Genomic DNA, 23,283 nt, shown 5'->3' on the forward strand with positions numbered 1-23,283 from the left:
ATCAGTCAGGGTTGGAAGGGACCACAAGGATCATCCACTTCCAACCCCCCTGCCATGGCCAGGGACACCTTACACTAGATCAGGCTGGCCAGAGCCTCATCCAGCCTGGCCTTAAACACCTCCAGGGATGGGGCCTCAACCACCTCCCTGGACAACCCATTCCAGGTTCTCACCACTCTCATGGTGAAGAACTTCTTCCTCACGTCCAGTCTGAATCTCCCCACTTCTAGCTTTATTCCATTCCCCCTAGTCCTATCATTACCTAACATCCTAAAAAGTCCCTCCCCAGCTTTCTTGATGATATAGATGATACAGATATAGATTAGAGATAGAGATAGATAGAGATAAGGATAGAGATATAGAGATATAAAGATATAGAGATGATATAGATATACATATAGATATAGATATACATATACATATAGATTAGATATAGATATAGATATAGATATAGATATAGATATAGATATAGATATAGATATAGATATAGATATAGATATAGATATAGATATAGATATAGATATTTTAGGGTATCAGGTAATGATAGGACTAGGGGTAATGGAACAAAAATCGAAATGGGTAAATTCAGATTGGACGTTAGGAAGAAATTCTTCCCCATGAGGGTGGTGAGACACTGGAACAGGTTGCCCAGGGAGGTGGTGGAAGCCTCTCCCCTGGAGGATTTTAAGGCCTGGCTGGGTGTGGCTATAAGCAACTTGATCTCATGTGAGGTATCCTTGCCCATAGCAGGGAGGTTGGAACTAGATGATCTTTAAGGTCCCTCCCAACCCTAACAATTCAATGATTCTATATAGATATAGATAATGCAGTTGAGAAGCTTCTGTTGAACTGGGAGGCTGACAAGCTATATTTCTTTCATGTCAGAGAATGAGCCCATGACTAGGAGTTTGACATTCATAAGAAGGGAGAGGGCCAAGCTAAGAGGGTGTTGCATGTAGACTGCAGAATATGTCATGGTTCATTTTTGAAAAAGCTGTATAGAAGATTCTCTTCATCAGAAGGCAGCAAATTGATGGCACAAAGAGGCAAGTTATGGGAATAAAGTTATTCTGTCCTTTCTGAAGAATCCTGCACAGGAGTTAAAAAGGAGGAGACAAAAATGCTTTACATCATAGCACCATATTTCATCTGAAGAAAAGATATTTTCTGAGAAACTTCATTTGAAGTCATTGTTATTCCCTGACTTCACAAGGCAGTTGAACCCTGGAACATATTTCAGTTTGGCTAGCTTTCACGCTTCACTTTTTCTCTCTGTTGCTGTCTGTGATCATTGCCCAAGTCCTTGGCTGCTGGTAGATATCCTGCACAGTTCATTAGTTTAACTTCTTAGCCAAAGAGGTAAAGTTCACCACTTCTGGACCAATGGCTATTCAACCAGAACACCGTATGACCACCTAAGTACACCTCCGTAGTTTCTGCCTCAAATCCCAGACAGTAACTTTTACATTAATTTCCATTTCAATTAAGAAAGTGGTTGGATTTTTTTTTTTTTTTTACTTAAAACATCTAGTGGGAATGATGAAAGCCTCAGAAAGGAAACCTTTGAACCTTCTCTTTTCACTGGCCCTTCCTCAAATCTCCTTTTCTCCAATTTAACCTGGCTCTGGATGCTTTTAGCTTCTACTTGCAGTCACTGAGTCTTGTTATAATGTTTTCTGCAAGGTTGGAGTCATCTACCATGAGAAAGCTCCTTAAGTGCATGTAAATAGGAAACCTACAGAGCACATCAGGCTCTGAATTTCTTATGAGATGTGGTGTTTTTTTTTTCCAGACTGTGGAATATTCTTTTTTGTCCTGGTTGAAATCTCACTTAAAGGCAAGTGTTATTTATGAAGGCAGGATGCAATACTCTAGTAGCAATCTCACTCATGCCACAAGCAAAGGACTGCTGGAGCAGACATACTCAATCCAAACAGGAGAGCCATGTAATTGCATGCTTCTTACATGAGTGGGAGATTGAGATTTGTATTGGGAGGATTGGCTAATTCTAGGCTGATGATCCTCTTGCCCTCTTAATAAATTCACCATCTCTGAATACTGTTTCCCTTCTGTCTGGCTGACTGTGATGTGAGCCAGAGAACTGCAGCACACATTAAAAGATACACATAAAGTTGCTCCACTGAAGGGCTACAACCACCATGCAGGCATGCAACAACCACTGATTCCCAGATACAGCACATGAGTAACTGTATTGCCAGCAATGTGCAGGGGCAGTAAACTCCCCCCACTACCTTTAGCAAATCCTCTGCTGGCTGACCTGTGATTACTGGAAGTTGTGGGTGGAGTTGTGGGAAGTCACACACAGGAGCTTAAACCTCATGTAAGACATTTTGTTTAACAGGGGCTATGCAGTGGACCATCAGTAGGACTATTCTTCTCTGACACTGAGTAGATTGTCTGAAATCCTTGTTAAAGCTTTAGGAAAACAATCTGATCCAGCCAGCCATAGCACACCATGGAGGGAGTAAGTGTTCACTAGCAGGGAGTTCCTGCTGACTAATAATTGGATATCCAGTACCAACTTTTTCCACTTTACACAAGTGGCATTAAAAAAAAAGTGATTATCTTTTGCCAGTGAAAAAAGTGTTAAAATCTGAGTACAAGATTAGCGTAGAACAGGGCTGTGCAATATGTAACTGAATATTTTCAAGTGATTATTACTACTTGACAAGGTAGTCAATGCATTCATTGCACCATCCTTATTGTTTGTCATTATAGCTCACTGTTGTAAAATATTTCCATTGACATGCTACTAACAGAAAATGTTGTATTCAAAGCATTGTCTTTTTATTGGTCATATGATCTTGAAATGGATAAAATCTGCAGAAAAGCTAGGTACAATGAATCACATTAACTAAGCACTCCATCCTCCAGCACCTAGAAATCATTCACAGCATGAAGAATAGCTAAGTGATACTCAACTCATATCTAAATTTAACTGCTGCATCACGTTAATGAGAGATAAAATGCCCTGAGTCCACAAACAGATGGTGTTAGCCCACATTAATAAACTCACTGGAGAACTTAATATGCTTAGATCTAGATGGGTTATTCCACTGGATGACACAGCTGATGACGCATCCTGAAGCAATGTATCTTTATTTGGCTGTTCTTTACCGTCTTACTCAGTTCTACTGGCTACACTGTCTGCTCTCCCTGCATCCTATCCTGCCTCTGGGTTATCCTGACTTGCAGATACACAGGTGCAGTCCTTTGGGGTTCTTATTTGTGAAAGTCAAATGCAATTGGAATAAACCACTTACTGTTGCACAGCCATATTTTGTACTTTCACGGGTCCTTGGATTTTACTGACCCCAGGACAGACCTATGCATCCACCTGTATTTGGAGAGGAGTTGGTATATCCTTGCTCTCCCCACCAATACCCAATTACTTCATCTCCCTCTTCCCCCAGCAGGATGGGCAAGGGTACAGGTAAAAAGTAAGAAAGATATGGCTGCTTGGTTTTGCCTTGCCTTGTCTCATTTGATGGCCGCAGCTGCTAGGGAGCTGGCATGGGCAGGGGCATGAGCTGGGCATAAAGCTACTGGCACCACTGTGAGTCCCATATGGTCTCTTTTTCACCACAGGCAGTGATTTTGCCTCCCTATAATCTACCTCTCAAGGCAACACATTGCATATGGACAGTCTTGCCCAGGGATCTTTTGGCAGTTCTTCCTGTTTGCACTTCCAAAAGCATAAAATGTTTGTATGTCATATTTTGTATATTTAACCAGTGTTACTAGCTTATAGTAAATAAATATTTAAAACATATTAAATAGTAGGCTTTAATACTTCAGAAAAATTAAATTAAGCATTTCATCTGATTGAAAAGCGGTATTGGATTTGATTGGATCATGCTATTAATTTCACAAAGGGTGTTTCTGGTGAATTTATTTACATGAATTTGATCCACCTTATCAGCAAACTCCATGTCTATTTCAGAATATGAATAACAGATAAGGCTTCCTAAAATAAATCTTTTGGATACTGCTTTACTTATCTTCTGAATAATGTTAATCTAGTCTTCTTCAAATAAAGGTTGCTCTATACAAAACCTCTGTAAATACTCAGAAATGAGAAATCATAGGAAGCAGGAAAAAGAATATGTGCAAACTCAAAGTTCAAATATGCTGGAATTCAAAAGGTATTTTCACATATATTGTAATATTTGCACAAAGATTCAAGTGTAGAGTCTGCAGACAGCTTAAGATGTTCTTTTCTACATTATATACTGTAATCTGGAAGATGGAAACTCTTGACTCAGCAGTTAGTACTCCAACTTGCAGAAATTACCATAATAGTCATATGGAGCTTTAGTTGCTGTATACCTGGGCATGAGCTTTAAACATGGGCATAGAAAATTTGTTTCTTTCAAACTTGAGTGCATTCATAGAATGTGATGAGCATGTGCAAACCACATTAAGCACCTGAAGAGTCACAGCAAATAATTTGAGGATTTCATTCTGTACCATCCAAGATCATCTTATGTCAGGGGGAGACTCAAACTGTTTGAAACAGTCCTGTTGTGACTAGAAACATGAATTGCTTTTAGCTAAGACTAGTGAAGAGAAAGAAGAGGAAGAAAAGAAAGAAGATGTAGATACATAGAAACAAAAAGCATAGTAAAGTACTGAAAACATTTGCTGCTCTAACTTGCACCTAGACCCCTTTACCTGTGCTCTGTTTTCATCTTCATACACCTTATGTGTATGACCGTTTACAAGGATGTGGGTTTTCAAGTAAGAACTGAGAGAAGTTTAGTCTAGATCTGAACCACCTGTAAGAATCAATATATTTAAAGGTCAGTGAAATATTACCAGAACCACTATGGCTGCTTTCTTCTGAGTTTCAGTGCAAGAATAAAGGAGAAATAAAATACACAAGATGAACTGAGGTACTCTTGACTAAATGATCAAATACGCTCAGATCCCAGAGCAATTTGTTCCACAGTCTTGGACCAGCATTTGGAAGAGTTGAGAAAGGCTCTAGCTGTCCAAACTTCCTTTTCATCATCTGGGGAAGGATGGAATCAGCACAGAGTTCTCCTTAAATTCGCTTACCCTCATAATGCTATTTCCAGTAGCATGCAGGGGCAGAGCTTGTGCTACAAAGTGTGGACTGCTCAGCACCTGACCATGACTCTATGATATCTAACACATCTGCCTTCTCCTATTCAGTACTGAGAGGCTATTATCAGATGAGTACTGATGAGCTTGTTCACTACTGCTGAAGCCAATTTGTGAATTAGAACATTGGGTGAATTAGAGCATTGAGGTGAAAAGTATATATTAATTTATTTCTTGGAAACCCTGAATTATGTTTCCTAATAATTCACGAACAAGGGAGGTCTCTTTTTTTCTCTTTTTCCTTTTTTTTTTTTTTTGTCACAAGGGCTGCTTTTTTCTTCAGGTTGACACATCCAAGACAAATACAGCACTACCAAAACAAGAAACTCCTCTTTCTTCCCACAGATCTGTCACTGACTCCAGCTGTTTTTTTCCTTGATTGAAGAAAGTTGGAAGGATTCTGCATTTCCTCATCAATCAGAAGACATGAGTATGCTTTTATTGCAAAACCTGTACTACTATTAATAATTCAACATGAACATAGAGTTTTCACAAAGTAATTTTTTTTCAAATATTTTTAAAACTTTCCCTTGTTTAAACACTGGATAGATTTGCAATAGGAGTCATGAGGGGGAAAAAAAAAAAGATAAAAACCAACCCAAACAAAACACCCACTACGGAATATGTGAAATCAACTGTGGAAAAGTTGTTTTAAGGGTGGAGGCGTACCTGAATTGTGCTTGAATAGGTATCACCTGATTCTACTAAATGGCTATCAAGGTCAAGGATCATCATAAAAATCAAAGCAAAGACCTAGGCAAGGAATTTTCTTTTTTTTTTTTTTTTTTTTCAAATAAACTGCAGTGCTATGGTAAATGTATTTGTTTTTTACGAACATTTATTTGATTTACTTTAGAGAAAACCACTTCAATCTCACTGTTAACTATTGGACACTTCTTTTCCTACTTCAGGGCTCACAGAAGCGTATTTCGTAATTAATATTTGTCTGCTTTTTAGACTTGAGTCCTCTTATTTGCACAGCTCCCTATAAATCACATAAATGAATGACAGAAAGGACCAATTACAGCTTTTGTGTACCAGGATAGAATGGCACTTCTATGTTTGCACAGGCTCATTGTAATGGTTTCAGGTTCCACAGTTTCCCTGAAGAGACTATTTGAGAGCTTACTGCAATTTATTCTCCTGATAGTCAGCCTCAACATTTCCTCTTCCAATTGTATTGTAATACACTTACATCCAACATATCACACATTTTCTCCTCTTACAAAACAAGGTAGATTCCATACCTCTTGCAATAAATTCGTCACCTCTTCTTGTGTCCTTACAAGCCCTTACTAGATGAGCTATGTACCATATGCCAGCCTTGACAGTAACATCAGAGCTTCACGATTTGGACAAGAAAGTACCAATTAAACCCCAACACTTTAGACATACTTTATTCAATCTCCAAATTAAATCACAAAAATTATACTAATTTTAAAATAATTTTATTATACAATGTATTCTAAGCATAAACTACACCCCAATTTTTTTATGCATGCTTGCAAAGTCTTACCCCAATTTCTCAGGGTCATATAATAATATTCCAGGAGCAAGTTTCATCGTGTGTCTCTGAAAGGATCCCAATGAACTTTTCAGCTCACTGCACAGAAGCAGAAGTATGGCCTATTCCGCCCTGCCACAAGGGCTGGTGCATTCACCCCTCTGTTTGTCACAGGTCAAACTGGTTTCTTTGCAGACTCCCAGCCTGCCTTTCCCATTCAAGCCCTGCCATGGGATTGCTCCTGTTCAAGGGCTCAGCTCCTTGACTGGGTTTTCAAAAGAAACAGAGCTTAGATCCATCTTTTCACAATTAAAGGGACTACAGAGATAAGGAACCACATTCCTGCACATTTAAGAAAGCCAGGTTGTACATTTTAATTTATCTGAAATTTGAAACAAATGAGAACCAAACTCCAGGGAAGCAATTCTTCACTTCCTAATAGTTCAGCGTCACAGATTGCATCGGAGTGGAAGGGACTCCCAAAGGTCATCTTGTCCGACCCCTCTGCAGTAAGCAAGGACCCCTCCAACTAGATCAGACTGCCCAGTTCATGCATGTTCATACAGACTCTAAAACAACTAGAAGATGGCCATCAAATTACAACTCATGGAATGTTATTCCTATGCAACAAATGTAGTTCTGTAAACCCACAGTCTTCTGGAATCTCTTTTGGGCAGTACAGATGAGGCAATTGAAAACAATGAAAGCAGTAATACTTTTAGAATACTGCTTCTGTGCTCGGTAATAGAGAGCAGATGCTCTAGTAGCAAAAGTTTAAGAGCTAAAGGAAGAGGCAGATGTCTAATACTCCACTAGATTTTATAGTTGTGGAAGACAGTATAAATACAAAAACCTCTGATGTGACTAATAATAACATTATTTTTGGAAGCTGGAACTAGCAGAAGAATGCTGATTGCATCTAGCTCACAGATGAACCTGTTTCAATACCCTCTTTGTATCTTGAGCCCTACACCCAATGGACAGTGCACAAGGGCATGTGCTAGAGCCCTCTTAACTGGCTGCATGCTGGGTAGCTGGTGGCTGCCAGCTCCTGCCTACTGACCTGACAGAAAAGCTTCTACTGGCAGGCAAGCTGGGCAGATCCTTGTGGGGAGCTGCAAAGAACTCCTCCCTGGCCATGCAGTATGCAGGCCCTGTTAGAGGGAGTCTCTGCTTCCTTTTTCAAGAAATCTGTGATTTATTATCGAAATCAGTCCTGTATGGCTGAACTAGTCACTGTCTTGAAGTGACTGGAGGAGAAAAGGAGAAGGCAGCCTAACTGTTCAGAATGCAGCTAAAATACTTTAGAGAATTTAAGGTTAAAAGGGATCATTCCATCACATACTCTGGCCATGGGACAGTAAGTCTTAGCAGTAGTCCCAGACTGAACCAAGGACCTTGTTTATGATTAACACTGTTACATTTGCAATAGGTTATCTCAGCTCCTGACCACTGATTCTTCTGGTTTTTCCTCCATTTTAAAAATGTTGTACTTCCTCCTTGTGAAGGTATGTGAATGTTACAATAAAGCCAACTCTTGCAGATCTTTTTTTGACAAATTACATTGATGTAACTTTTTTAATGTATTAAGAGGTTTTCTCCAATACTGCAATATTTTGGCAGGCCAATTCTCCACCACCTGATCTGTAATGTTCTAGTATCAGTCTCTATTTAAATAGACACAGTAATTGATTTCCTGTACACCAGTCCTGGTAGTACATTCAACACTCGTAACGAACACATTGCTGTGGGACCTTATCTGTAATTTTTTGCTTGAAATAGTTTTTAGATGATCTTTTCCAAGGCAAAAGCTCTGGTTCCAAAGGCATGGCTTGCATTCCTGGAAAATCCATACTCATTTGGCTGTGCAAGCCTATTTGAAAGTGTTAATTTTACTAAGCAGCCCAGATGTCATAGTTTCTGCTCTCACAGTAGTTTATTTTACCATTTAGCACATCCACAAATTTTATTAACAGCGAGTTTATTTGGATCTTTGGCAAAAATCTTCAAACATGCTGGGCCTGCAGAACTTTGTAAACCCTGATGACTTCAGGAAGACTTCAGGACAAGGGGCAATGGAAGGAAGTTGAGGCATAGGAAGTTCCATGGAAACAGGAGGAAGAATTATTTCCCTGTGAGGGTGACAGAACACTGGAACAGGCTGCCCAGGGGGGTTGTGGAGTCTCCCTCTCTGGAGATATTCAAGACCCACCCAGATGTGTTCCTGTGTGATCTGCTATGGGTGATCCTGCTCTGGCAGGGGGGTTGGACTGGATGATCTCCCGAGGTTCCTTCCAGCCCCTAACATTCTGTGATTCTGTGAAGACTAACCCCTGAAAATTTTTCTGTTCTTTCGAAAGTCAAAAACTATTCATGTTTAACACATTTAAGAGCATTAGCCATTAGATTCATGTTTAACACATTTAAGAGCATTAGCCATTAGATGTAGACGTTACTAACCGCAGGACTCAGAGACCATTGTGCAGTTTTAAACCTGATGATTAGGAACTGTGGAGAGATGTGTTTTTACGGTTTATCATTTTTAAACCTGATTAAGGCGATCAGAATTGCTTTGTAAGACCTGTGAGATGCCTGCTTTTAAAGCTATTTTACATATTTATCAAATGATTTACCTATCGTTTAAACTGCTTTGGCTATGATCGGTATTACAATGTCAGGAATTCTACAGTCATTCCGCTTGGTCTTTTGAACACAGGCAGAGCACTTCTGTGTTTCTCGAGAACTTCCAGTGCGAGGTGTCCCTGCCCATGGCAGGGGGGTTGGAACGAGATGATCCTTGAGGTCCCTTCCAACCCTAACGATTCTATGATTCTACACTTAAAAGATTTATAAAACCTCAAACTTAGGTATGTTCTTAACATACCTAACATTCTGTCAAGATCCCAGGGTAGAGATTAGCTAGATTGTTAATTAAAAAACGGCTAGGTTTGCTCGGTACAGGGAATTCCCCACACCCCCGACAAACGTCTCGCCACGCGATGTTTCTTGCGGGTACGGCTGAGAACTGCATGTAGCAATACCGATGCCCGTGCTGTTACGGATGCAGCACCGAAGATCCGTCTCCACCTCACAGATTCCTCTGTACCCCTTCGGTTTCTTAAAGAAGTCGTCCCAGCTGTCCCACGCCCTGCGGTGCCCCTACCCCGCGACCCGAGCACGCTGCCGGTACCTGCCCCGGGCGCGCACTTGAGCGGCCGCAGGTCCCCCATCCCCGGCGCGACCGCCGGTGCCCGCCCAGCTGCCGCCTTCGAAACGTTTCTCGTTCGTGATTCGTAACAAGGCGTTACAGCGGAACCGAAGCCCCTCGGGGCGGCGGGCGGAGCCGCTCTCCCGGCATGCCCCGAGGGGAACGGGTAGGGGGTGGGCGCCTGAGGAAGAGTGGGCGCCTGAGGAAGAGCGCGCGCGGCGGCGGCACGCGGAGAAGGGAGGGAGCGAGGGAGGGTGCACGCGCGCGCGCCCCCTCCCACTACCACCACTCTTCCCTCCCCGACGCGGAAACCGGCGCTCCGCCGAGCCGCTGTAGCCGGCGCGCAGGGCGCATGCGCAAGCCCCCGGGAGGGCGGGGGGCCGGCGTCTAGTGGCGAGGGAGCTGGCTGCCGGTGCTACCCACCGCTACTCAGGCACGAAGCCGCCGCTGCGCAGCGTCCGCGCCCTCTCCCGTGCTGGGCCGCGCTTAGTCTTGCTCTCGCCATGAAGTTGAGCAGCCGCGGCCGGGGATGCTGCGTGGCCGGCAGCCGGGAACGCGGGCCGCCGCCGCGGAGCCCCTTCGTGCACCAGCTGCGCTTTAGCCCCCTGGAGAAAGCCAAGGTAGGGGCGTGCAGGGCCAGTTCCTCGCCCTCTTCTTGCCGCCGCCTCTTTCATCTGCTTCCCCGAGTCCCCCGCGGCGAACCGGGTGGCGGGCCGCGTCCAGCGGCGGGTGGAGACACCCTTCAGCCGGCGCTTTGTGAGCCGCCGGGGGTGGCGGAAAGCCGGTGCTGGTGCGTGCGCGGAAGCCCGGTGTGTGGGGGGCTGCGGTGGGCCGGCGGGGGCGGTGCGATGCCAGAGGCGGGCGGGGGCCTGGGGGTGGCCGTGAGGCGCGGGGGGTCGCGGAGCCGACGGCCACTGTGGTGCCAGCCGCTCGGAGGGCGTGTTCCTTAACTTGTTCACTGCCGTTTTCTTTAGAAAAAAAATACATGCTTTTATAAAAAAAAAAAAAAAAAGGTTTTGCATCGTTTGGTTGTCTTTTTTCTTTCTTTTTTAAATGGTGGGCAGGGGAACATTCCTGCAGATCCCCTCTTCTCCAGCGTCAAGTTGAGGAATGCCGTGGCCGAGGCATCCCGTGTGCCTGAAGTTTGGCCCCTGCATAAATAATCCCTGCAGTATAATTTATCCATGGTACAGATAACGTGAGATGTCAGGGATCGATATTAAAATGCAAATTTGCAATTGCGTGGCTTTGGTTTGGTTTTTATTTTTCCCCTCCGTGCCTCTGCCTCACTTGCCTCACACAATGAGCAGTAGGTGGTTGGATATTCAGAGTGCATGGCCTTTGTCAGAGGCTTTCGGTAAGATCTGGGTCACTTGCTGGATGAAGAAATGCCATCAAAGACTCACCTATTACGGGGTTGGATGGTTTTGGTACTTTCACCACTGAAATACGTGAGTTCCTTAAAGCTTGTTGTTTTGAGGACCTAGCAACCTATAGTACCTCTGTCAAGATGGAAATTAAGATCCACTAATATTGAACCTCTCAGATCAAGGCACTTTAGATCCCGCTGTAATTTAGTATACATTCCGAGTGAAGTTCATCATTGCACTGCCCAATTGCTGTCCAGATACTAAAAACATGTATGGCCTGACTTGCAAAACACCAGATTGTGTCTCATCTTAAGTATCTTGCAGCCAAGGAATTTGTTGTAGACGCCAGTGGAAAAGATTTCTACTTCTTTTATTCAAGTTTCCCAGTATGTATTCAGCTGTTGCAGATAAATTGTTTGAATGGGAGAAGGGAAAAAAGGTTTGTGTCATTTGCCTCATTCAGTTTATAAGTAGAGCTTCCTCAATAAGTCATGTAGTTCTAATGACTTCTTTTCCATGTAACCTTACTTTATTCCTTAAGTCATTTTTTTAATGTGATTAATGAGTTAGAAGTCTTCCAGGGAGCAGAGAGAAGCAGAGATAGCATGTGTTTATATGGACTAGGATTGTGTCTAATTATAACCATAAGTCTTTATATTTTGCAGTGTTAATGTATCCTTTTTAACATTTCTTTCTACATGGTTATTTTTAAGGAATTTTAAAAATATCATTGAGAGGGCAGAGTATCAGCTCCACAGTTTTTGCAATATTGAGTCTCATAGGAGCTGCAAGTATTGTTGATCTCGTTAGTCCTGACACACTTAGCTGCTTCACCAGTAAAGTAACTGATCATAGAACTTACCTGCTTCTGTGTATGACCTGTACATGACCTGTACATATGTATGAGATGTGAGCTTTGCCACTGGATTTCAAGGATTTATTATTTTCAGTGAAAACTGTAAGACGACTTATTTAAAGCTCTGTTGTTATTTTTTTACAGCATGTAGACCAAAGGAATAGCCTGGCCAGCGGGTGTGTGTAGCTCTTCCTTTTTAAGTGAGCAATCTTTTGTTGATGTGCAGTGACACAGAGTTCTTTAACCCAGTCTTTCTTGCAGCCTTATTATTTCACTTTTATGTGAGGAAAAAACACACAAGCTGAATGCAGAACTGTGATACATTTTTGTCTGGCTGCAATGATGCTCTCCAAACCTCTTCACTGATTAAAAGAAAAGTTGTACTCAACATAGAAGCTGTTGAAGAAGAGCTGTGGAACTGTTCTGCTTATGAGAAACGCTGCTCCCTCAGAAAGGGAGGCTTCTTGAATGGGGAGCTTTACGCTGCTATAAGACACTGTATGTTTTCTTCTATACAGCCCTGGCATGTTACAGAGGGTTGGGTAAGGTGTATTACAGCTGAACTGACTTCCTGTTCAGCTGTAAGTGCATATCATGGCCAGTATTTCTGTCTGCCCTATGAATCTCACAGGGGTGAGTTCTAAGGTTGCAAAACCTATCGAGGAAGGTGAGGAACGTGTGGGCGCTAAGGAGAAGAGAAGAAGTTGGTGGGCATAGGGGACTGGGAGGCAAGACTGCTTTGTCTGTCTGTTTTCTGTTGCTGGTGGTATGCCAGATAGCCCCATTATCTTTGCTACCACCTCATCACTCCCTCATCCTGCACTCAGTAAAAGGTTAGATTAGGATTTTTTCTCATTAATATATGTACCCAAAGAGCTTTAGAACATAGACTACAGGAGTGGAAAAAAAAAAGTAGAAAGTAAGAGGACAAAACAACCACAAAGGGGAAGAACAACAATAAAAAAAATAAATTTGAGTGCCAAGGAACTGTTCACATCATCTTTAATTAGCTTTATAAAATTGGGAGATAACAAGTGTAAATGCAGTAAGGCTATTTGAGAACTGAGTCTCAAGGTTCCAGTATTTCTGCTGGAAACATTTCTTATGGCTGTTTTACCTTAATCTGATGATGAGAGCGGTGGTCATTTTTGAAGCTGCCTGTTTTATTTCAGCACTGTAATAACAAGATTATAAGAATGATGGGCATGATTTCATTAGATGTGAATTTTGTTCATCCTGACATCTTCTGGTCACCTATCACATAAGTCGAAGCTCTTGATTACCTCTGCAGAACAGAGGTAATCAAGAACTGGAACTGCTACAGAGTGTTTGTAGCTTTGTTTCCCATCCGGTTAAAACCAACACAATACTATTTTCCTTGCTTTTAGTGTTACTGGCACTTTTATTGCGCCAGTGCTGGTGCTCCTTTGGTGCCTTGGTGAGCTGATTGGGCTCATTAAACCAGCATATTACTGTGTTTTTCTGTATTCCAATTGTTTTCTTTTTCTGCGATTGCTTTTATTCACTCTAATGAGCTCTACTGGCTGATTGCAAGCTCAGAGAAGTGCTACAGCTGACTCAAGGGGAGGATTGAGAGTGAACAGGACCACCTTCTTCAGCAGGAATGATCTGTTAGATGGCTTAGTTGCACATGAAAATTTCTAGTCCTGTATTTATGTCCCCTTTAGGAGATCAGGCAAATAACAAAGGAGATTCTGTGCTTGTAAGCTCAAAGCTGTGGAATGCTGTCTAAAAAAAGCAGCTATCTGAGACTGTCCTGACCTGGTAGATAAGAAAGTAGAAACAATTTTGAGTAGTGAAAAGAGTATGTATGTTAAAATTATTTAATTGGCACAGCTCTGATTTTGTATCTTTACCCATATATTATGTATCAGTTGTTTTAGAATGTATAAATATTCTCAGATGTGTTAATAAACTTGTCTTCAATTACCACATTGGTGTCCGTGACCAGTCTGCCATGTCATATTTATCTGCATGATTTTGCTAATCAGGGAACTTGCAGAGTTGAAAGCAGGTAGTTAGAGAATTGTTGAGGGATTAATTCCTATTTTCAGTGCTGGTTTTGGTGAACCGAGGCTATAGAGATGATAATAGCAAAGAAGTGAAAGTATAGGGCAAGATTAGTCTCTTAGAGGTTTAAAAGACAAAACCTTTGTGATGTTAAATTTGCAGTTAATTATCTGTTGTCTTTGTTCGGTATGTGTAAATTTTGTTATGAAGAAGCTGGTTTTCTAATTACGTTTCTCACCTTATCCCTGAATTTCGAAGACCTTTTTTTTCATCTTTGTGCTTGAAAGGTGTGATATAGACTTTCAAGACAGGAAACAGACAGAGGGAAGGAGAAACAAGGCTACTCCGTGATTCTCTTCTTTAGTGCTTAGATATGTAGAACTTGATGTGTTGGAGAACTTTAAAAAGGACTTAAGTTCATATTTTTATGCCTTCATTGTGAATTCATATTCAAATCTGAAAGCAGAGCCTCTAAGCAAGGAGAACATAGACCTGTTTAGTTTGTGACTTGCCTTACATCGGATTGAATTTCTTCTGATGGTAGACTGAGGTGTCCTAGTGCACCCTTCTGTTACGAGGTGTAAGACCATTTTCTTCTGTGTATTTCACAGCATACATAGCAACTGCTGAAAACCCAAGTGGGAGCCTGTAGACCAGCAGATACTAAATGAGCTGTAGTCAACCCTCTTTTGAGAAAACCAGTCATGAGCTGAACCTCCCAAGATAAAGCTCCAGATGGACCCTTAGGGTTTTTTAAATGTATCTCAAAACACAGGTGTTTACATATGAGTTATTACCAGATACAGTTGGAATTTTTAATAGGAAACATGTCTGGGGAATGTCCTAAGTACACAGAAATGTGATCATGGAAATAAGGTGTAACACTGTGACAACGCAATGCCAGCAGTGTATGTCTGCTTCATTCTGATCTCTGATGGAGGCCACTGCACCTGCCTAACTTGGAACTGCCTCTTGCTGGCCATTTCCACCACTGTCTTTGGACACAGAAGACCTTTTCCATGTTTTCTTTCATGACCTGATGGAGGCAACTAATGTGATGTGGCTCTAAAGTGATCTTGATAAGAAGGACTGCTACAGAGATGCAAAGGGCTGAATGCCTCACCACCTGCTGTTCAGTTTTGCCTTGGTATTGGAGGAGGCTTTGAGGAGTGGTAGGGAGAGAGTGTAAATCTCAGAGGACTATGTTCTTACCTGTACTTTCCCCCTCCCCCCCTTTTTTTTTTTTTTTTTTTTTCTTGGCAGCTGGTCCTTCTCATTTTTTGAGCTTAGAAAGCAGCTGCTCTCTTTTCTCCAGTTTGCAGATGTGAATGCTGCCCTATTTGCTGCTGCACGTGGTGGCCTTGACTGTGGTCACAGAGTTGCATGAGTTACTGTGACTTCAGTACCTGTCTGACCACTGCAGTTTAGGAAGCTGTACTGGTTCACCTGGTAAACTAGCCTAACCTGAGAGAAAAAAAAATCATTTTTTCTTTCAATTCTGTGAACTGAAGCAGTCTACCCAGGGACTGGAGTCCTGTTTTGTGGCATGAGAGCGTGGCTGTTATGAGAGCATAGTGCCATTCTGAACCACTGCTGCAAGATCTGATTTTGAAGTGGTCTAATAGCTTAGGGCTTGGAGGTGGGCACCTTGGGCTTTTCTCCTGCCTTGTGTCTTCCCTGCTTCTGGAAAAGTGAGAAGAAGCAGAAACTAACTCATCAGTCAAAAACTGAGCTGAATGATGACTAGATCTGCATCAGGGAAGAGAAGAACATGAATAATGCTTTCCACAGCAGCCTGGAGATGCGTCAGATTAAGCACAACATGAGACAGCACCTTATGCCTCATTACTCATCCTTGCCCAGCCACCGTGGTACTGAAAAATGCCTTTCTACCTCACCTAGAGCACCTGTGAGCATGTAATGCATTTCCTTTTCAATTTTCTTTCTTTACATGTCCCTTCTGTTTCATATTGTTGTCTTCATCTTCTAGCCCCCACTGTACACGTTAAAGGAGCATTGGTGCTACCTCAGTCAGCTTCAAAGCATTTTCAGTTCCCTCTCAGAGGGAGTCATCTGAAGCTGAACCTTCTACCACTTTAAGAGTTTTTTCAAATTTCTTTCTGTTATTTGAGAAAGATGAGACTCTGCTTCCTAGAACTGTGTGCTGGAGAAGCTGCATCGTTGCACACACAGTTGATAAGTTGTGTTTGCTGGAAGATCATTGGAAACAACTCCAAACAGCTCAGGAAAGGCTCAGCTTTTGGGAGAAGTCTTCAGAAGACTGCAGGAGAAATTCCAACATGACATTTTGCATCAAAGTTAAAGGCAAAGGACTAACTGGGTTGGAATGGGCTCTCCATGATCTAGAGTGCTGGGAAGTGATGCAGAAGCAACTAGGTTCACCATAGCTTCTCAGGAGAGTACAGCTTGAAAACCTCATCTCTCCATGGAGTTGTGCCTGTTAGCACAGACCTGGAACTTGAATTCATATGTATGTCTGGATGTTTGTTCAGAGGTCTCTGCACAGTGTTCCCTGTTGTGGTTCCCCACAGCTTCAGGTTTCAAGAACACATTACAGTAGAATTGGTGCCTACCCAGTCCTGGAAGGTCTTAGAATCATAGAATCAGTCAGGGTTGGAAGGGACCAGAAGGATCATCGAGTTCCAATGCCCCTGCCATGAGCAGGGACACCTCACACTATGGCTAGAGCCTCATCCAGCCTGGCCTTAAACACCTCCAGGGATGGGGCCTCAACCACCTTCCTGGGCAACCATTCCAGGCTCTCACCACTCTCATGGGGAAGAACTTCGTCCTCATGTCCAGTCTGAATCTCCCCACTTCAGCTTTATTCCATTCCCCTTAGTCCTGTCACTACCTGATATCCTAAAAAGTCCCTTCTCAGCTTTCTTGTAGCCCCCTTCAGATACTGGAAGGTCACCTGGGAGCCTTCTTTTCTCCAGACTGAACAGCCCCAAATCTCTCAGTCTGTCCTCATAGGAGAGGTGCTCCAGCCCTCTGATCATCCTCATGTCCCTTCTCTGGACACATTCCTGCACCTCCAGATCCTTCTTGTAATAGGGGCTCCAGAACTGGACTCTAGGTGGGGTCTCACCAGAGCTGAGCAGAGGGGGAGAATCACCTCCCTTGACCTGCTGGCCACACTTCTGATGCACCCAGGTTCTGGTTGGCTTTCTGGGCTGCAAGTGCACACTGACAGCTCATATTGAGCTTCCCATCTACCAGCACCTCCAGGTCCCTCTCCTCAGGGCTGCTCTCCAGCCAGTCCCTGCCCAGCCTGTGTTTGTGCTTGGGATTGCCTTAACCCAGTTGCAGAACCCTGCACTTGGTCTTGTTGAACCTCATGAGGTTGGCTTGTGCTCACCTCTCCAGCCTGTCAAGGTCCCTCTGGATGGCATCCCTTGTCTTCCCAGGTTGGGTCCTCTATTGCCATATGAACGTACCCTGCTGGTGCAATCTGGTATATCACTGGCTGGGAGCAGCTGTGGTGGACTGACTTCTCTGTAGTGCAATAAGAATAGTATGTATAGATGCTAAGTATTTACTTGATGTAAGGCTGTGGAAAGGGGGAAAAGCATGTGGGTGTATTCACTGACAAACTAGGGTCTGAAGAAGCGTGGAAAGGGACTGCTGCATTAGCTTTAAAGTGTGCTGTGCTATAGCTGTAATTGAGTGGTAAAGACAAAATTGTTACACATACAGTGCAATTATGTGTTGGTGATTAAAGTGTATTCTGCTGGTTTTGACATAAAATATTTTTAAGTTAAGATTTAAGATTGATTGCTGGGAATTGTTCACTTTTGCAGTTCAAGACTGTGTTAGAATAATGCATTTGTCTTGGGTTTTGCAGATTGCCTTCATGACCTTGACTCTGTTTCCGATCCGACTCTTTTTTGCTGCTTTTATGATGTTGCTGGCCTGGCCTTTTGCATTCATTGCTTCAATGGGAACTGATGAGCAAGAGCTTGAAAAGCCCCTTTCCTGGTGGCGAAAGTGAGTCACTGATGCAGTGAAATACTGAGAAAAATCATTGTTTAGTTCAACTGTTTGAAATAGCAAAGATGGGGAAATACTTGATTTGTCCCACAGACCTCCTTTTCTCTTCAAAATATCCAAAATATTACTTCAATTTCCTCTGATAGGAGAGTGAAAATACCTTAACTTCACCAGACAACCCAGAAATTACAGGGAGAAAAACTGAGCATCTTTGGCCTCTTATCTTTATTGAGAATGTAGCGTGAAGCTTCGCTGTGACATTCTTCAATTTCAGCTATTCCTGTAACGTCAACTTCTTGTTATGAAGATTGACACTGTGGAATGTGCCCAGATTTCATATTCTAAATTGTTGTTTTAAAATGCTTCACTCCATTGTTGGCTACCCTCTGATGAATTTACAAAACTGCTGTTGATTTTATGAGGGCTTGCCCCATTCTTTGGTGCTTATTAATAAATCTGTGCTCGCTTTGATATTGGAATGCTAATTGAGGTTGCATATAAGACAATGTTTACCCATTCATGAAAACTGCCATTTGAGGAGCAAGGAAGCATCACCATTCTGTAGAGAACTTTTAAATTGGGAGCTGGCACTAGCATGAGGGAATCTGATTGTATTTTGCATCACAGGAGGGAAAGAGGTTGAGAACCACAGAGGCATGTCACTTAAAATTCAAAATAAAATGTAATCAGTATAACAAATGAAGGAATAATGGACTGCCTTCAATTTTACATACCATTCTTTTGAAGCTTTTTTTATTGTCCCTCCTCTATTTAATCCATTTTTCAGTGTCAAACTGCTTCCCAGCCTCCAGTCCCTGTGAGGGTAATGATTTGTGGTGTTTGGTTTTTACACTCTGCTGGTTCAAAGTAAATATTCTCTTTTCTTGACAGTCAGACAGTTTTAAAAACAAACAAAACTCTACAAAAAACCCCACAACCAAACAAAGAAACCCAACATCCCCTCTCCCATCTCCCCCTTCCCCTTCCAAAACCACAAACAAGCAAAAGCCCCCTGAGCAAATCAAAACACCTTAGGAGGAGATGGGGGGAAAATGGAAAGAAAGGAAGTATTTCCAAAGCTCCCAGATGTGTTCTGTAGGCATCCCTGTGTTTGAGAATCTCTGCTGTACATTTCTGCAGTGCTTTGTTTGGGTAAACTCAGGGTTGTGGCATTCTAGCTATAACCTAATAGCATTTTTCATGACTGGGGTTATTAGAGCCTTTTTGGGTGTTACTAGAAAGCATTATTAGCTACTGTATACACGAAACTCAGTAGTCATAGTCAAAATGTAGGGACAAACTAAATCCCAATCTTACTGTTTTATCAACTCTTTACAGGATAGTGGATATTTTACTGAAAGCAATCATGAGAATGATGTGGCTTGCTGGTGGATTCCACTGGATAAATGTAAAAGGCAGACGGGCGTTGCCGGCGGAAGCAGCAATATTAACCGTGGCTCCCCATTCTTCCTACTTTGATGCCATTCCAGTAACTATGACCTTTGCCTCCATTGTGATGAAAGCTGAAAGCAAAGATATTCCTGTTTGGGGAAGTAAGTTGATAGATACTTAATTTTGTCAAGAACAATTAAAAATCACTATTTAGGGAGTTCACTGCTTGTGTATGAGAAGGCCTAAAACACAAAGGAAGTTTTGCTGTGTAACACATGGTGACATGTGGTTGGGTTTTTTTCACTGGTATCACTAGAAAAAATGTGGGGGGTGTTGGCTTTTTTTCCCTTTGCCCAAAGCTGAATCATTGTGCAAAGTCAAAAGAATCTTACAGTGCTCATGGTTAAATTTGCAGTGAAACTGCAACATTTTGAGACCTGAAAAATACAAAAGCAAAGATGGGGCTGTAGAAGCAAAGGGTGAGAATACAGAGAAAGTTCACCAAAACTTCTTTCTTGGTATGAGTTGGGGTACTATCCTAGAAATACATTTTAGGACTCTTGTCTTCTCTGAATGATACAATGCCTTGATGGAGTGCTGCTAGTCTTTCATGCAGCAAAATTGTTCCAGGCAGGGTGTGAGATGAGCAAGAGCAGATTATTGTGCACTCAGATTTAGTAGTAAGAAATTAAAATACCCAATGCAATAGTGTTTGATTACTGTCTTTGGATTTATCAGCATAGATGCTCACAAAGACTTGAGATAGACCTGCGATTTTTGGTGCAGTTGTGCCAAAAAAGTATAGAAGTCAATGAGTCTAAAAGCTTACAACCACACAAAGTCTGCATGGAAGCATTTTGGAGAACCCCATCATGTTGTGACCAGGGACCAGCAAATTTCAAAGAATCTGAGTCTTGTTACGTTTTAAAGGTAGTATTTGAAAAGGACAAATGATTTTTCTTTCGCCTTGGGTAGGGGCTCTTTAATTTGAAATTCTAAACTTTGCAGCTAAGTGGAATCAGCCTGTTAGTGTTCCCCCCACAACCTTCTAAAGCACTCAGGGAAGAGAACTGAGATAGTTCTCACTGAAGAAATATGGGTCTTTGTGTTTAGAAACACTTCTGAGATTCATCAAAACAGTCCTTCAACCCGTTTTGGAAAAACCTGCTGTAAAGTGAAGGTATCATCACATATTTCTTCATACACTGCAAATCAGCATTTTAAACACTGTTAAATCACAAGCTTGAATGCCAGCATCCTGTGCTTTGTTGGTATTGTAGCCTGCCATGAAGGCACAAATAAGCTCGCCAGTTCTGAGTGGTATCTTGAAGTTATTGCCAAGCTTTTTTATTTGCTCCTGTCCTTCAAAACTTTTCATTTCAAAATTCAATCTTTTTTCAGGCTCTGGGCACCCAGATGACTCTGCGATATTTCAGCTCTCACAGGAGCTTTTTTTGGAGAGACTTAACATAGTTGCACTGTCACCTGTGTATTGTTTGGGTTGGAGTCCTGGACTCACTGGATTTTTCTTTCTTTTTTTTTTTTTAATTCCATCATAAATTCAGTAACTATTTACTTCTCATTTAAACTGCTGCTGGAATATGGAAAGTACCATCACTTTTTTAAAGCATCTTAGTTGATACCATTTATGGAAGTTACAACCTCCAAGCACATGAGAAACCTGCAAATCAGTACAACTGCTTTCATAAAATACTTTTTTAGACTTAGTAGAAAGCTAAAACACACAGCTGTGTGTCAACCCACCACACCTCATACAGATATAACAGGTGTGAGAGCAAACTGAAATCTGTGACATGAAAAGGATCTTTGTTCCTCAAGAAGTTCTTGAAGGAAATAGATCACATTTTGAAAGACCAACCCAAATACCATGTAATTTACTTCTGTTAAAGCTAGAGAGAACACTGGTTGTTTACCTTCCACTACTGACCTGTCCTTGTCCTACAAACTGCATGTTTCCTGCCTTTCTCTTTGAAAACAGGGAGAGAAAAAAATTCTCATTAACACTGTCTCTACATCAGGAGTGTTTGGTTTCTGTTCTGTCAGATAGCTCCTCTACTACAAGAATTCATTCAATGTGTTTTTAACTTCACTGGTTGGTTCAAGCTTGAGTCAAAGAAGTATATTTTTCTGTGTGTGATTATTGCTCTGATAAGATACTACCACTAACTTTACTAATCACATGTACAGTACCATAGCTACAATAACACACTTTCTGTAAGAACAATGTAAGTCCAAGTGAAACAGATCCTAATTTTGGTTCACTTCAGTTTTGTAGATTGATGCAACTTTGTGCATTTGTTGTGTGTGAGTTTGAGGGGTGTTTTTTTAAGGTCTCTGTGTCTATATGCACAGGAAGCTGTTTTATTCTGGAACCTCACTATTTTCCTCCCCCATAACCTTTAGAAGACTTCGTATTTTCTCTTCAGGAAAGAACAATTTCTCATTAGGAAAGGCATGAGTTCAGAACTTCATGAGCAATGTCCATTTGTATAGGGCAACTGTTTAAAAATTAAGCCTAAGACAGTGCTTTTCAACCTTTAAGCTTCATATTTTTGTAAGTCCTAAATGCAGAATGCACAAGGACAACTGCTGTTAGAAAAAAATAACCTGTATTTTTTCCCATAGCACAAAAAATCAAGGAGTAGATACTGCAAATGGATATCCCACTGCAAGGCTACCTGTATTACACAGCCTGCCTCCATGGCTCTATGGGCTCCATCTCAGTGTCTCAGAGGAATGTCTGTGGTGGCATTTCATGTGGTTCAGGGGAGAGGCCAAGTGAAAGCCTCATGTTCAGCATTCCCTACTTTTGCAGCAGATCTGTCATTATGATGCTGTTTCTACAGTGGTGAAAATGTAGCTGCCTACTCAAAAAAACATGTGTGAATACACCTTAGAAGAGCAGTGTTTAGTGCCACGTTACCCTTCCATTGCTTTTTGTGTTTTCTGATGCTTTGTGGACTGATAGTGATGCTGTCAGTATAGCTTTATCTACTGTGTGGTTGTAACTGTCAAGCATTATGTGAGTGGTTTGCTGCAATACTTTCTTCTATCATATGTTAAATAGCACTTCCTGTCTTGAGTTGAGATAAGATTTCCTCACCTAATTTGCCTGGAAGCAGAGGTGAAATACCTTTTTTCTTTTTTTTTTTTTTTTTAATTAATTTTATTTTATTTCCCCTGTTTTCCTGAAAAGTTCATTGACATCAATTGCATGTGTTCAGCTTATCAGAAATAAACTTTTGCTTTGCATCAGCTGGTGCTTGAAATGATCTCATGGCAGTTATGATTCTGAAATGGGTTGAAGCTGCCACCCTGCAGTTAATTAAAGCAATACTGAACTCTCTTTAAAAAAAATGCTGTTTTGTGCTAGAGCAGCTTTCTCTTGTTTACTCTGTCTGTGGCATTGTGGCTGCCAGCAAGGCAGAGGTTTTCATGAATTCCTGGCAATACTGTTTAAACTGCAAGTACCTGCCTAAGAAAGTGGAGTACAGTGTTTGTCACCTGTCCTCAGGACTACTTGTAATGAGCTGAAATTGGGGACAAGAGTCACTACAAGTAGGATTGACACTGGATAGAGAAGAAGCTCGAATAATGACACTGCAAGAGGAGTTTTGTGAATTGAGGGGTTCTCTGCCATCTCTGAATACTCAAGCTGTGATTTTTTTTTTTCCTTACCTGATTACAGTTGGTCTTGGACAGAGATTGTTGGTCTTGGACAGTTAAATTAAACAGAGAA

The 23,283-nt window shown here is 41.9% G+C and overlaps 1 protein-coding gene across 1 annotated transcript in view; it reads left to right on the forward strand.

The window, feature by feature from the left end:
* Positions 1 to 10,189: 10,189 nt before the first annotated feature.
* Positions 10,190 to 23,283, forward strand: part of LPCAT1 (lysophosphatidylcholine acyltransferase 1) — a 64,459-nt gene continuing 51,365 nt past the window's right edge. Inside the window, exons 1-3 of the mRNA XM_054381726.1 lie at positions 10,190 to 10,480; positions 17,986 to 18,128; positions 19,470 to 19,684. Coding sequence (XP_054237701.1) covers positions 10,364 to 10,480; positions 17,986 to 18,128; positions 19,470 to 19,684 — 475 coding nt within the window. The 5' untranslated portion in view covers positions 10,190 to 10,363. The remainder of the gene's footprint in view (positions 10,481 to 17,985; positions 18,129 to 19,469; positions 19,685 to 23,283) is intronic.

Source organism: Indicator indicator, chromosome 6 (genome assembly GCF_027791375.1).
Source record: "Indicator indicator isolate 239-I01 chromosome 6, UM_Iind_1.1, whole genome shotgun sequence".
Classification (NCBI taxonomy): domain Eukaryota; kingdom Metazoa; phylum Chordata; class Aves; order Piciformes; family Indicatoridae; genus Indicator; species Indicator indicator.